The following is a 16,098-nucleotide window of genomic DNA, read 5'->3' on the forward strand; positions in this document are numbered from 1 at the left end:
GAGATGAAATATTTTAAAGATACATTATATATATTGAAATGGGTACTTCACAGAGCCCTGTTAGTATATTCAATCATGCTTTAAACCATAAACCAGCCAGGAGTTATTCTCCTTGCTTCACAGACTACAGACTGCTGAAAGCTGAATTAACTCTTCTATAAAGTGATGTTTAGGATGTCATGTGATATATGCAGGGTAGATAAAAAGCATGTACGTCAGGAACACCTCTTTCTTCTATTCTGAAAGTGTGGAAATTGGGTATTTGCATATATGAATAGGTTCCATAACTGTAAGGTTTTGTCTTGCAAACACCAGAGTTGGGTTACACATTCCAGCAAAGTCACCCATATATAGCTAAGTCAGTAGTTTCCAAAGTTGACTTGCCTGGATACTGCACACAGTAACAGTTATTCCAGTAACTCCCGTAACTCCAGCAGTTGCTGGAGTAACAGCTCCTGGATATATGCAGGACTGTGTACTTCAGCAGGAAGATGTTCAGGTCCTAAGACAACTGAAATATAGAACATGTACAACAGTCAGAATACTCCATTGTTAATCAGCAGTATGGTTTAAATTAAAAGCACTTGCATTGTATCTGCTTGGTATTTATGGCGATTGCTATGCTAGTATACATCATTAAGAAAAACTGTACAGATGAGATTTTAAAAGAATTAGAAAACTGTATGAATGTTAATTGGAGCTTTATCTATTTAGGCTAAGATATGTAATAAAGATACCACCAAATCACATTTTTGAGAATATTGTATCTTGTCTTACCTGTAAAACTCAGATTTGCAAAGTTTTTTTAAGGATTATTTCTGAGCTGGGGTGCTTAGGTACAAGACAATTATGTAAATAGTCAACAGTGAACAAATTAGTGGAAGATTCCTGTAGATAGTAATTTGTGTCCGAAAAGACTATAGATTATTAAAATTCCCTTCAGCTTTTACCAAAAAAACCCCCAACAAACCAACCAGAAAAAAACAAACAAACAAGCAACACTAGGCAATGGCAACTAGCAAACTGAAATTCATGTCCACGCAGCAAAAAACAGGGATAGCTGTCCCTCTGGGTTAATGCATGTAGGTGACTATGGCTGAAGAATCTGTGAAAGGAACCCATGCTTCACAACCTGGCCTTTCAAGTAAATCTCTGCAGATGGATAGTAAGAGCTCGTCTCAGTTCTTATTCCTCTGGTTGTAATGATTCTGTAATGTTGTTGTAGTGATACAATGACTGCAAAAATGTATGTTTTTGAAAACCATAATGCTTGCACTAACACCAGAGAGCAGGCATCCTGGCTGTTGTCTTTGCCCTGTTTCTCAGGCATTATAGAACCAATGGGACAACTAGAAGAGATCTTTTTGTTCAAAACCAATTCTTACCGATATAGTAATCCGAAGTATCTTTCAGACTCTTGCAAAGTATTTCTTTACTTCAAAACTTAAACAACATCAAAGAAAGCACACAGACAAAGCAGTGTTGGAAAGGAAGTAACATGCCCTTATTTTTAGCACTTGCCCACTTGTCACTCCTAAACTCTCATCTGCCTTTCAAATGTAGTGTAATCTAATTTTTATGCATACTGTATGCTCGTACAGACAATTTCCTCATTTCAGAGTGTGTCGAGTTTGGTAAAGGCTTTTGTACTTTTCCTTAACCTGTTTCAGAAATAGTACTGTCACCATTTGTCTCAGTAATATACAGGACATGGAAATTGACATTTTTCTATATAGAAGTGAAAAGAATATTAGTTTTATCAAAGACTAGATTCCCTCTTCCCCTCCAGTTAGATTTGAATTTGGTCACTTCAGGGCTTACTGTGTAGGATGATTTTAAGCAATGGTCCCTGTGGTTGCAGGCTCTATCACCTAATAATTGACCATGACAGGAATTATACGTCCAAAGCCAAGGGGTAGAGTGAATAGCATATGTCAGGGTCAATTATAAGGTGGAAGACCCTGCAACAAAAAAGACTGCACTGATTAGAGCATGATGTTGACATGGGAGCTGAAGCTTCAATGTTATTTCAAAGGGCACTGTCACAGCCACCCTTCCTTAAGGTCTCAAAATCAGAGGCAGATTATGTCAGTGGTTTATACTACACATGATGCAATGAAGTTCAACGGGACATTGAAACTTACAATTCCTTTGTTGCTTTTTTGCAGTGGTAAAAGGCTTTCTCTGTATCACTCAAAATTAAGCTTGCCACTTTGATAATTAGGTCAAAACAGCTTCATATTTACTAGATTAAATATCTCTTCGAAAATCTGACTGTGAGATAAAAATGTTACTGAATGTGACACAATTAAAATTTTTGATTGTTAAAGTTATTAACATTATTTATACTGGCAAAATTGAACAGAATGGAATGGAATTGAGAGAATATAGTCCTTTTTATTACTTAAAGCTATGTTACAAATATATTACGGTATGGGAAGATTTTTGCAGTGAAACAGTTGGGCAAAAAAAGCTGCAGTTTGCTTAGTCTCCGGAAACTTCAGCATCTTTAACCTACTCAAGTGTTCTCAATCAGTGACAAGTTGCAGAATCATTTAGTGAGTAATGATTCCGAATTACATGCCACCACAATAAGATACTATAGTTCATTTTTAGATCTTCATTGCACCAGTTCAATTATCTGACTCTTTGAAAGCTGTTTCTCTGAATTTTTGTGTCTCTGTAAAAATATCCCAGTCATTTCTGCCTAAAAGATCCCAGTGGTTTATCTCATCATGATGGAGAAGATACTGTAACTTAACCTCATTAACTAGATAGCTAATTTCTCTCTGTCCTCACAGGTTATTATCCATGATCATACTTTTCCTGGGTGTTTTGCAGCCATCAAATACATAGCTAACTCCCAATAAATTAAAGCCTATAATTTCAGATTCAAATTTGTTGGATGATGAACACATTATAAGGATTGTTGTGTCTAAAAGACCTTTTTCTTTTCCTCTAGAATGGTTACTAGAAGATCATAGTCTCAAACACACAGAAATGCTCTAAATTTCCATCTTCAGCGTCTTCACTGGCAGTTAATGGAGCTGCACAGGAAACACGTCATGTTAGATAACAGGGACCTGGGTTTGGATCTTGTACATGTACTTCTTCACAATAATCTAATCTCTGATCTGTCACATTTGTTTTGTATTTAAAACTTATGCAAAATTAAAATATGAAATGTTTATTTCTAAAAATACATTATTTTCCTTTGTAAGTGAGAAAGAGATAGGACATAAAAGTTCTTTAACCTGTAAATACAATATCCACACTTAACTTTTCCATTGCAATCAAAACAGATTTCTGTAGAATAGTACGCTTTGGTATGAGAAGCTTTCTGGTGAGCTGGAGGTGCTCAGACATTATTTTTTTCTTCCTTGAAAGTACTGAAGGACTTCATGTGGAGAAAAATACATTAAAATCCCATGGATTAACCTGCACAGAAAAACAAGTAGATGAAGGATTTTGCCAGTCACACTTGACAGTTTCTCTTGGCAGTAATTAATGTTAGTGCTTTTACTAATAAAGTAAAAATTTCAGACACTGAAACCAGATCTTGTCAAGGGAAAAAAAACGTTCAGCACCCACTGAATGTTAATTTTAGCTTGTGCTAGTGCCTGCTGGAAATGGAAACAGACGGGTCACTTTGATGGAGATGTGACCTTATAAGGTTAAATTTAGACTTTTGATTTGCTGAAGATTGGTAGATTGATTAATGAAAATTAAGTTCATCAAAAGCTTAGGAAAACTGGCATCATATAAGGACCATTACCTATTAGTCAAGAACATATGTAATGCTATCTTAGGTTAAATTCTGTTCCTGTTCCAGTGGCTACTAAATACATGTCTGAAAGTCCTCTTGAATGCTATATAGAGGACAAAGTTAAGTTGCTGGATTTCACAGTTCTGCAGTCGAATCATCTATGAAAATGATGAGCCTTGTCTTCTCAGAACTAGGAACTATAGGATTAGCTGTATAATTTTTAGTAGTCTTTATACGGAACACTTAAAAGCAAGAAGCCGGTAAGTCATCCTTCACATACAGCGATGATCACTGTGGCCAAACCTGCGTGAATGACTGGAGATCAACCTGAAGGCACTGTATGCCTATTTCTGTCTAAAAAGAGGTGAACTGGTCAAGGTGTTCAAGGTAATCTTATTAGGCTGTTTTATCCTGGGCATAATGCACTGTTAGCATGGTTATGCAGCATTCAGAGCGAAGCTCTTTGTAACCGGCTAGCTTGAAACATAGACAGAATGACCTTGAGCCCTTCTACACCCAGATGGGGAGATAAACCTCCTGAAAAATTCCTTTTATTCAGATTTTAGCAGTGTGTCAGTACCTCATGCTTCCAAACCAAAAGTTTCTTCCCAAAACTTAATTCCAGTAAATCTCATGGAAGAGTTGATAATATCCTGTTTACTGTGAAATAAGTGAAAATTCAGGAAAGTTGTCAAGGACAGGCAGCTAAAGGAACTCTGCAGCCAGTTTCTTAGTTAAGACAAAAGCATCCTCCTGTAAAATTTCACCTTCTCTGTATTACATAAACAGCTTTGGGTACTAACACCAGCAAAAGTTCTGTCACCTGTTAGACAAGGGAAACACCCCTGACTGCAGGAGAGTCAGAGCAGGACACCCTAATGAGAGACAATAGCGGCACATTGCCAGCTACACCCATGAAAACCATAACTTTCCTGTTTCAGACTTGGCACAGTAAGCAAAAGAAGAGACAATTTTCAAAATCTTTGTTTCAAAATCGGAATATTCTTCCAACGTTACATCTGCTTTATATATGCAGTACTCTGTTACTTATGGGTGATTATAATAGGAAATCTTTTAATTAAGAACTTCATTAGTTCACCTTTAAATGCCAATCACTGGATAATTGGCCCTTTTCTAATAGGCACTGCAGCTCAGGTATGCTAACGTGACTGTTTCTCAGAATAACTTACTGAAAGTAAGTTATTTTTGGAACTCATTTATACGAGAACTTAATTAACTATTCCAGATCGTTAGGGATACTGCATTGCGTTTTTTAATCCTCTGACAGGTTCCTCCAGATATATTAATTCATTATAATTATTTTCAACTTTCTAGGCAGAAAAGGGTGAGAAAGAAGCACTGAGCCATTGCTGGCTTTCTGTACAAACTAGCCAGTATTTCCCTGGGAAGAATGGCAGCTTTGGGGAATTTTATTGTTTCAACTGCTGCAGCAGTATAGCAGAATGTCTTGGGGCAATCAGCTTGAGAGATGATGCACTGTCTTTTGTCCACTGTCGTATGGCAGAACCTTTTAAGAGCAGTGACACTACACCAGAACTATTTCATCAGGTGAGAGCGAACAGATTTTCTCACTGAATACATTCCAAATAATTTGAAAACAGCATCTTTTTGGGTAAAATACACATTTGTCTTGAAACCCCACTTTACTAATTCAATTTTGACATATTTCACAAATTCTGGGAGCCAAATCCCACTTTCTTATTTGTGCAAATAACTACTGATGTCTTCATCAAATGGAAGCAGAAATTCCGGTCTCACTAGCAAATGAAGCAGACTTTGGTCTTGCAGTGTCATATGTAACTTTTACTTCAAACGAATCTGACTTGTAAGTAGAAATTTGTTTTTGAAAGCTGTAAAGCTGAATGCAATAGAACCATCTGCTGAAAAAACAGCAACATTGTATCAGAATAGATAATAATAACAACAGACCTTTGAGAAAACAGGGGACTTCAGAATTATTCTCATTTCCAGATCTTCTAACAATGCTACTTAAAAGAGAGCTTTACAAGTATTTAAATATTTGTTATAAAGCTGTGGGTTAAAGCTACTGATTTTATGTCCTCTCCATTTTCCAAAGGCGCAGAATAATTTATGTACATGATTTTTAGAATTTCCATGTATCATTGCTAAGTATTGTAAATGAGCATCTTCTAAGTGTTCACAACCACTAGCTGAATAACTTTCTCTTGATAATAAAAACTAAAAATATTTCATTCAAACCCAGAAAAGATAGATGTTATGTTTGATAAAATACCACATCCCGCTCCCCCTCCCCCCCCCCTCCCCCAAATCATATACCTTTGTTCTGCCTTTTTTACAGTTCCTCAGAGGTGTGGTTATTTTTTACTAGTTCATGTACTAAGTGGTATTGCTTCATTCAATTTAGTAATCTCTGCTAAAATCTCTAGTACACCGGATTTTCAGTTTTAATTTAGAACAGGCCTCCATTACATTTCCAAGCGAAAAAATAAAAGCCCTAACCCCCTACCAAAATCCTCACCCTTTATTTAGAATTTCACATCTAAGTAACCCTCTTTCAGATCCTGTTAAGATATTTTAAGAGCAGAAAAAGATTTCTAGGAATAATGCATGAAGTCACTAAACTAGAAGGAAATGCAACTGCTCTGTAAGTAATTCCAATGTAAGTCAAGTATTTTGCCTCGTAACTGCTGGCCTGTGATGGCCAAAGCATGAACCGAGGATTTATTTTTTTAAACATGTGTTTTTTGTACTTACTACTGTGCAGAAAAATCCATGTTGTGTTTACTACCTCTTTACAGCTACTTATCAGAGAAGTTTTGTACTGATTGCCACTTCTTAACTTTACCAGTGTATTTAGGAAGGTATCATCTGCCCATGATTATGTACTCCTATTTTCCAGGTTCCAGTGACTTACTGTACAAATCATGTGCAGACTCAAATCTAAGAAAAAACAAAGTAGTCCTTCAAATTGTTTTGTGAGCTGTACATGAAAAAAATCTTTTATGTGTCTCACTAGGCATTTATTTGGGCACATTTATTGCTATCAACAAAATGCTTTTTCTTAGAATATTTCCTTCTCTATTTTCTTCCATCTTACCTCTTCCTGGGAACTTCAGACCAAACAATTTGTGTGCTTGCACAGAGGCTCCTGCAAAGCCTGATTGGTAGAGATTGTTCTATAGCACTGTATAATACCACGTTACAGGGAACTGGTAAGTTAGCACTCGCAATGCATAAAGCATACCCTTCATCCCAGCTCTGAGGAAGAAAGCTTTTACGTTAGCTGCACCAGTTGCTTCAACTAAATTCAATGGGAATCATGAACCAGCATTGTTGGTCCCTGCCAACTTCCAGGTTGAATCGCCAGCACCAGCGGTGGCACCGCAGATGAAGACACTGAGCGGGGCAGTGCCGAGGCTCCCCCAGGCACCACGCTTGTCCCCGCTGCTCCCCCACACACCAGGCTCCAGTGAGGGCCAGCAACCAGCAGCACAACACTGGGTGCTCGTCCCCATTTTGGACCCACAGGCACTTTGAATCAATGCCTGGAGAGCAGTGAGCCCTCAGACTGCTGCTTGAAACACCGCCACGTATGATACCCCCAACAATGGTTTTATCTGGTGGTGTAAGCCTTTTAAAGTTGGCCTAGCAATACGGTTTCATGGGCAGAACTAACCCGCAGGTTTTTCTTGTGACTCAGGAGACATGAAATTGTGTCTGGATTCAGAAGCTGAGCCCCTGGGTAAGCTTTTCCTTGATGCTGCCTGCAAACCTACAGAGGTGCCTGCCGTCTGCACAGCGGCAGGACTGCTCAGATTGGCCCCAGACACAGACCGCGTGGCGAGATGAGATTTTTGGTCAGCAGCTGAACCCGAGGGTGCAGGTGGAGCACACAGGTCTGCTCCCTTCCGGCTCTGGCCCCTCCACACAGGCTGCTGGGGGGCGGTGGGGCGAGTCGGAAGGGGTCTCCTCCGGCGGACCCCCCAGCCCCAGAGTCGGGGGATGCCTGAGGGAGCGCCGCTCCCTCGCCCAGCGCCCCGCAGCCGGCCGGTGGGCCACCCGCCGCCGGGCGAGCAGCATCCCAGGGTGGCCACCCCACGCCGGGCTCCGGCAGCCGCGATTACGACAGGTCCGCAGCGACTTCTGAAGCTCCGCGGCATTTCCTCCCCTCACAGCGGGCCCTTCCCGCCCCCTCCCTCCCCCGGGCCGCCAAACAGCACGCGGGCCGCCCGGCAGGCACCCGAGGGGGAAGGGGCGGACCGGCCCCCTCGCTCGGTGGCCCCACTCCTAGAACGCAATCGTTCTCTTAGAACAGCTCCGTTACTGCTCGCAGCCGGCAAGAAGGAAAAAGGCGGCCAGGGGTAGGCGACAGGAACGCCGGGGCGCACCCGCGGCCGCGCCCGCCTCTCGCGGCAGCCCCCGCAGCGGGCGGCCCGCCCGGGCCTACCGGCGGCCCGCCCTGCCCGCCATAGGCGTCCTGCGCGCTGCCTCCGCGGCCGCGCCCTGCGCCCCGCCCGTGCCCGGGCCGCGCCTGGCCTCAGCCCCCGCGGCGGCTCCCGGGGCCGCGGCACGGGCGGCGCGGCTCTCCCGGGCGCGGGCGGGCGGAGGCCTGCCGTGCCTCCCGTTGCTCAGGCAGTCTCCCGGTCTGCCCCGGGAGGAGGGTCCACTGACGGGAGGCGGCCAAGCGGTAGCGGTAGCAACGGAGGAGCCGGTAGCGTGCGTGGCGCTGGCTGGCCGGCTTCCTTCCCCGCTGCGTTTCGCAGCTGTCACGCACCTCCCCGTTCGCGTTACCGCCCCCCGCGCCCGTGAGCGACATGAGAGTAGTGGCTTTGATCAGGTAACGGGCTGGGGGAGCGCCCGTGCGGGTGAGCGAGGGGCGTCTGGCAGGTGGAGCGGGGCGCGGGGAGAGGCCGAGCCCGCCCGCCCGCTGGGGAGCGCCCCTGCCCCGGCCCTGCCGCCCGTGCGCTCCCCGCCTGCCCCTGCCCGGCGCGGGCGGCTGCGGCGCCGTCCCGCTGCCCGTGCTGGCTGCCCGTGCTGGGTGTCTCCGGGGCCGCGCCGGGCCGGTCCCGGCCGCTCCGCGGGGTAACGCGGCAACAGTTTCTCTTCGGCTTTTCCCTTGCTGCCGGGATGCTCAAGAGCTACTACTGTCTGTTTAAAAAGGAAAAAAACCCAAACACCCAAACTAAGCAACCCCCCCCAGAAAACACCACCCACAGTGATTTTCCCCGGCCGCCTGCTCCCCGTTATCCCGGCCTCCCAAGCAAGCCGCCTGCGGCGCCGGGGGGGGGCGGTCCCTGGGGTGCAGGGCCGCTGCCGCATGCCCCGCGGTTGGAGGGGGTTTGCTCGCTTGCAGTTCAATTTCCAGCTGCTTTTCCTTTCCGAATATCTTAACTGTCTTCGGATAAATTTTCTGAACTCTTTAACGGTAGATTTTTCTGGTGTGCCTTTTGAGAGAGATTTAATTTTGCTCATTTTTTGAAAAGATGAAGATCACTCATTGAAGTAGTTGCAGTCGGACCCAGCCCTATCTGTCAGGGGCTGCTGTGCTCACTCCCTCTGTGTTCTTGCAGCTTTCCATCAGTTTCTGCAGTTCTTGTACTGTAAACAGCTTGTTTGTACTTTTGTAGAAAGCCATTGACTTTTTTTCTGAACAAGGACAGGTGTGTTCTTTTACCAACAAGGTAGGAAGCCTGTAAACAGAAAAGAATTGTGCAGATGGGAGCAGTGTATTTTTATTTTTGGATGCAGTAACTGAAGTCTTACATTTAATGTATTAAATTCCCTCAGGCACTGTCAAATATCACACCTTGCTGAAATCTGAAATCGAGGTTTGGCCACAACAGTTCCAAATCATTCCAAACATCATCCAAAGAGGAAAAAATACAGCAAATGTTATCTATGTTTTTCAAGATTTGCTTAAATACAGAGTAGGAAAATCAGCTTTGATGCTTTTTTCTTGTTTTATAGATAAGATTTGGTCTTCCAGGTTTATTTATTTTGATGTGCTCTAACAGAGGAATGTGTTAAAAGGCAGGATGAAATAAAATCCTAAAAACAGGTTTCTAACACAGTTGCTATTTTAATGGGCAATTTTACAAGGATGGATTTAGTTTCAGTAATAGTTTTAAGAAAAGTTTTAAAGAGACATCAAAGTGTCCGAAATCTTTGTAACAGAGCTAGCCTCAAAGATCAGAGGCGGGGAAAAGTATTTGAAAAGTGCTTCTTACTTTTGAAAAGGTCAGGATTATATATAAAACTACTTTAAGCTGTTTCTTTTTCTTTTAAAATGTTGGCCACACTTAAAGTTGATAGTCTTGCTTTAAGGTGGTATTTATGGGGTAAATCCTGTATTGTGTTTTGTGCTAAATCATAGACATTTTAAAGCCAGTCTTCAACTTGAAATATGATGTTTTCCAACTCTAATTCTTCTAGAATTTTCTTACTGTAAGTGGTTACACTTGTGAATGGAATTTTGTTCAGAAGTCTTTTATAGACTTGTATCTTTATGGTTACCTTATTTATTTTTTTTCTTCTTTTTTTTTTGTTTGTTTATAAGCCTAACTGTTAACATACTTGCAACATTGTCAAAACTAACCCTGACTGTGGCCTGACTTTGTCAGTTTCCTACAAAAAGGCCTTGTGATTTTTTTTCTGTGATGAGAATAGAGAGGAGTCCCCAGGCTACCTCAGTACCTGCCTTCATCTCTCTTTGTAAAGCTTGTTTTTTTTGTTTGTTTTGCTTTGGTTTTGGTTTGGTTTTAGTTTGGGTTTTCTTGTTACAATCTATTAGAAAACAGCCAGGCTGGGACTGTGCTGAGTCCACCTTCCTCCCACAGCATGGGCTGTCTGGCTTCACTGGTTTTAACCAGCATGTGTTTAACAGCTAGGTTAGGAGGCCTTGTAGGTAGGCACCGTTTTGTTTTGTTTCTTGGTACGGTTAGTTTTTAGGGCTATGGTAACAGTAATACAGAAAATAAGTCACAATGTAGTAGCATGTGATCCAGTGAGCACTCTACAAATTTCAGTCAAGTTACCAGTGGTCATATGTGGGAAATCTGAATGTAGCCTTACCTTAACATGTCTTTTTTTTTATAAATTAGTAGAAAAGATTAATAGACATATCCAAGTGTCCTTTTAATTTTTGATTTAAAAAAAATAATACTGAAATGCTGTAAACAGCACAGGCAGTTATCTACTGTCATATAATTATTTGTCTGAAGTTGTGTATGGAGTTGAAATCAGACCTAGTGGGAGGCTTTGATTAAGGAAAGAGTCTTTGTCTCATTGTGATTCTGTTAAGACTGAAATTTCACATTATGAAGTAAATATGATCTATGTTTTCAAGCTATCAAGCACAGTATCCCGAACTAATGAACACATGATTTTTAAAATATTTTTTTTTAGAAGAAAGTTGTAGGTATGCATGAGAACGATGTCAGGTAGAGATGGAACCTTGAATTAGGAATCTATTTATTATCACTTTTATATTTACTTTCATAGCACTGAAACATAAGCAACTGCTTTATGAGAATCTGTTAAGTACGAAAGGATGCCATGTTATTTACGCTATTTCTACTTTAGGTTTGAGTTATGCAGCAAATTAAGGTCAGCATACAGAATTTTAGCATGGATAAAAACAGAATTTGAGGGGAACAAGTTTATGGTTACATTCCTGTAATGCACTTTTAAGCATTTGCATAGAGGGTTAGATAAAAGTTGGAACTTTACATTGGAAATGCTGAAGTTTGTTAGTAATGGTGTGGTCACAAGAAAACCAATGGTCTATTGTAGCTAGGACTGTTTGTACTATCTGTTCATCTGTCCATGTCTCAGTGACTCTAAGGCAAGACGAAGTTTTAGGAAGCTGATCTAGATCTCTGTTCCAGTTCCTGCCCCGAACTGGTTTTTGTGACTTGGCATTTAAAGGAGCCGCACAGAATCTCTACCTGCAGTTGTAGTTTGAAGGCTGTGAGTCTGAATGTGGATTTTGCAAGCTGTGTGTATTCTAGAGCACTCTTAGTTTCATTGTTAGACTGTAATATTTTTTTTGATGGTGATTAAAATCCCTGAAAAATAATATATTTGACTTATACCAGGATAACAGGATTCTTTGCTCACTGATAGTGGAAAAGATTCCACTAGATCTTGAATGAATGTAAAAATTAACTATATTCTGTGTTAGAGTGTAATCTCTAGGCCTCAGAGAAGAATATAGTTCTGTTTGTTTTTCTGTTGTTTTGGGTTTTTTTATTAGCAGTAATTATTTTTATTTGCAATTATATGCAGTAAAAAATTTGTATGTTGTGTCAACTGAACCTGCTGCCTGTATTAATTGCAGCTTTTGAGAACGGAAAATACATTTAAAACATTGATACTTTAGGCAGAGTATCCCATGAAGGATAAATGTTATTCCTAACATGACAGTCTTCATTTAAAAAGATTGCTGATGCTGGCAACTCTCATGGAGCAGATACTGGGTTTCAAATCCAAGTTATCTAGTAATAGTACAGAGTAATTTCGCTCTGGAGTAGAAGACAGTCCTGGTTCTAAAGGGATTCCAGTGTAAGTGGCTGTTCTTCTTGGAGCCTTTCAGATTAGTAATAAGATGCAAAACTGAATATGTACTTTATGGATACTGTATGTAGGCACTATACATATATAGTAAACCTTGTAAGGTGAAATCATCCTTTTCCTACTGTTAATATTTTGCAACTTCTTTTTTTATTTCAAAACTTTATGACCAGCTCTGATGATATTAATTTTCAAGTAGTTAGGCAAACATCATAAAAAGCTAAAACTTTTATCAGTACTTTCAATTGACACTATTTTCTCTTTCTTACAGTGGTGGGAAGGACAGCTGTTATAATATGATGCAGTGTGTTGCTGCTGGGCATCAGATTGTTGCTTTAGCCAATTTAAGACCTGCCGAAAACACAGGTATGAAAGCTATATTTCTTAAAGGAGAATTTTTTTTTAATATTAGAAACAATGAAGGCAGTGCAGTGCCTGAATTAAGTTCCTTTAGGTGTTTTTATATAGTTTTGCATATTGAAGGGCAATTTAGAAATCCTAAAAGAGGTAGGGGGGGGAAAAGCTATGGAGATGTATTAAGTGTATTTTTCCTTAAAGGGGAAAAAAACAGAAGAAAATGAAGATTAGTAAAAGAAAGGCTTACACAGTTTGAAGAAGGCAGAATATGAATATTCCTGGTGGTAAACAAAGGGATTGTGTGAGTTCAGTAGCACAGATAGTAAAAGGTGGTAGAGACATAATAAAACCAAATAAACACTGTATTTCTAGAAATTCTTTAAACTGGCATGAAACATTTCATAAACCAGCTGCCAAAAATATGCAGTTTTGCTGCTGCTCATTTGTTTTAGCCTCGTGTATCTTCCTCCATTATTCTAACCCAGGATTTGTGAAATGGATTGAAGAACTGATCAGTTTGTCACAGGCTGTACCTAGACCTGTTTCTATGAAAGAGAATGGGAGAAACTCAGGTAGTCTTAAGTCAGCTGTGAGGTGAGAAGATGAGCTGAGTACTTCTGTGTTGGACTAGAGCATGAATTGAACTTGAAATGAGACTTGAAAAGGAAGTGAGTTGTTTCCCAGTCAGTAGTGGAGGATGCTAAAGCATGTTAACATAGGTTTACTGGTCAACATATGTTAAAAAATTGTGATGTCTGGTAACTGTATAGTAAGAAGATACACAGAAAGTGAAGGAAAAAGGGAGCTGCCATCACAAATGAGTCACGGATACAACTGGAAAATGCTGAAGAGTACAGGAACAATTTATTTTCTGGGTAGCTAGGACATAATCATCTCTAATCTTGTTGAAATATGTTGTCTTTAAACTAATTTATCCACATCAGAAATGCAGAATATTGTCATTAAAATCATAAAATGCTCTCTTTAAGTGTGTAGTTGGAAATTTTGTGGAAAGTTAATTGAGGTGCTTCAGGCAATAGCAGATTCTGTGCCATTCATTTTATTTTATCTTGTACCACTGTTGCCTGGAGAGTCTCAATTAATAAAGAAACTGTGTATTCTGAACTGAGTATCAGTTTAAAGACCTTGTCATACTCATGTATGTTGAAAAACACTGAGTTTTCTTTTAAATCAACTCTTCTGCTCTAGGTTAGTTAGTTGTGATTATGGGTTTGTATTTGACTATTTTGAGCAAAAGTGTCTCTGTTGTATGGTATAGAATGTGACACGACCTAATTGTTACATCACAAATTAGTTATCTTGATCAACGTTACAGACCTTTTTCTTTGCAAGATGTGCTACATAGGTATATGGCAGAGTTGCAGAGTTTCAGTTTTACAAATTAGCATTAAAATAGTGAACTGTGTTAGCTTTCAATAAATAAAGTGGAGGTTTCACCAATAATAATATATTGCTTTATCAATCTGAAAAATTATCTGAAAGATTTCATATGTAAATGGTTTATCATATAATTTGAGATTTAATTCTAATCCATGATGCCTGTGTTTTGGCTGTTTTTTTCTTATGTTCTACCTGTAAACTGCTTGTAAGAAAACTCAGTTAATTTTTTCATCCTTGTTAAGGAAATGGTGGCAAATTGTTTTTTTCATTTCAAGCTTAATTTTAAAAGGAGTGAAGGTAGAAAGGGCCTGGCTATTACAACAGATTTCCTTTTCTTTTTATATATTAAGCAATGTCAAAATGTTACAGCAGTCTACTTTTATTCTACTTAAGTAGAAATAATCTCTTCTTCTTTCCTGATGACCATGACAACAATTTTAACAAGAAAGTTTTTGTAAATTTGACAACTTATTACTTATTCTGTGTGTTGCAGTGCATTCCAAATTTCTTGCTCTGAGTATGTTGAAATGCATATGGGTTTGTGTCTATGAACTGTGATCCTATTAAAATTACCATATAAATAGGAGCAGAATTGGACTGTTACGAGATTTTTGGATGAAGCAGGGAGAAATACTAAGGAAGAAATAGACACCACAATTTTGAAATAGGCAGCATGTTTGTGACAGATGTCTTCCTCTCCATACGTCTGTTGGGTGAAGAAATCTATTTTTTTTCTTTCCATGTTTATAGAGGTATTGTCACCAAACATCTGTTTGTGAACCAAAAAATATTAACATTTAGATTTTCTCGGTGCTTTGTAGTATTATGATTATCTGTAGTAATTGTTGAAATAATGTACCTAATATGATTGTTTCTTAACTGTGGCAGGGCAGACTGATGAATTGGACAGCTATATGTATCAGACAGTAGGACACCATGCCATTGACCTATATGCTGATGCACTGGATTTGCCACTCTATCGTGGTTTCATAAAGGGTACCAGTGTAAATACTGGAAAAGTGTATACCACATGTCAGGAGGATGAGGTTGAAGACCTTTACCACCTCATGAAACTTGTTAAGGTATGCTGAATGAAAAGACTTAAATAACTGGAGACGAGTATTTTGCTTAACTCATTTATAAATTTAAGTAAATGATCCACTTAAATATTTAAGGGAAGTGAACACTTTTACAGGTTTTATTTCTATTCCTTTGTTCTTCCTAGCACGGTAAATATATAGCATAACTTTATTCCTTTTTCCCCGATTTAAATGAGACTTATTAATTCCTATTTAAAGCCAAAGCCTTGTTCCTAATTAATAAAAACACCTGTAACAGGTGCTGAGCATATTCTACAAAAAACATAATTGTGAAAATTATCTATAAATAAAATATTTATGTAGTTTCATGTTTGAAATAATGCATTGCTTGATTACTGGAATGAGAGATCTTTTGGGTTTTCTGCATTTATCGATGTATGGAAAGTAATGTCTAGACATTTCCATTTGTCTATGCTTATGCTCTGTAAACCTGAATCTGTTACTTGCTTGTATGTTGCAGGTTATTCACAAGGTATTACAGCATATTTTACAATGTCAGTTTGTCTCTACAGGTAGCCTTGTAACTATATTCTAATATATCACATAATAGTAATACCATATATCAATCCTTTTTTTTGCTATAAAACCAATTAAAGGGAGATAATATGCATATTTCCTAAACCACTAGAAAGTTATTCTCTGCTCTTTTCCAAAATGTTTAATGTAGTACTTTATTTTTCACTGGAATGAAATCAGAATTAAATCACTGAACTAAATAAAAAACCTCTCATTGACCCCAGGTGTTTTATACAAAGTTTGAGTGAATGTGCTATGTCTATACCACTTAATTGTGTTGCTGACTGCAGCGCACAGTACTGAAACAATACAGAAGCACTGCACAGATGCTAAGACAATGTTCAGAAAATCGTATCAATTGCTATTTAAAAAAAAAAGTAAATG

General features: G+C 39.6%; 1 protein-coding gene across 3 annotated transcripts in view; it reads left to right on the top strand.

The window, feature by feature from the left end:
* The first annotated feature begins 8,421 nt into the window (after positions 1-8,421).
* Positions 8,422-16,098, top strand: part of DPH6 (diphthamine biosynthesis 6) — a 210,330-nt gene continuing 202,653 nt past the window's right edge. For 2 of the 3 annotated variants that reach the window (XM_040601797.1, XM_040601798.1), the window contains exons 1-3: positions 8,422-8,606; positions 12,612-12,706; positions 14,987-15,180. In XM_040601797.1, coding sequence (XP_040457731.1) covers positions 8,584-8,606; positions 12,612-12,706; positions 14,987-15,180 — 312 coding nt within the window. In that variant the 5' untranslated portion in view covers positions 8,422-8,583. Of the gene's footprint in view, positions 8,607-12,611; positions 12,707-14,986; positions 15,181-16,098 lie in introns of those variants that run through there. The other variant, XM_040601799.1, reaches the window with a different exon arrangement.

This window comes from Falco naumanni, chromosome 7 (assembly GCF_017639655.2).
Source record: "Falco naumanni isolate bFalNau1 chromosome 7, bFalNau1.pat, whole genome shotgun sequence".
Classification (NCBI taxonomy): Eukaryota; Metazoa; Chordata; class Aves; order Falconiformes; family Falconidae; genus Falco; species Falco naumanni.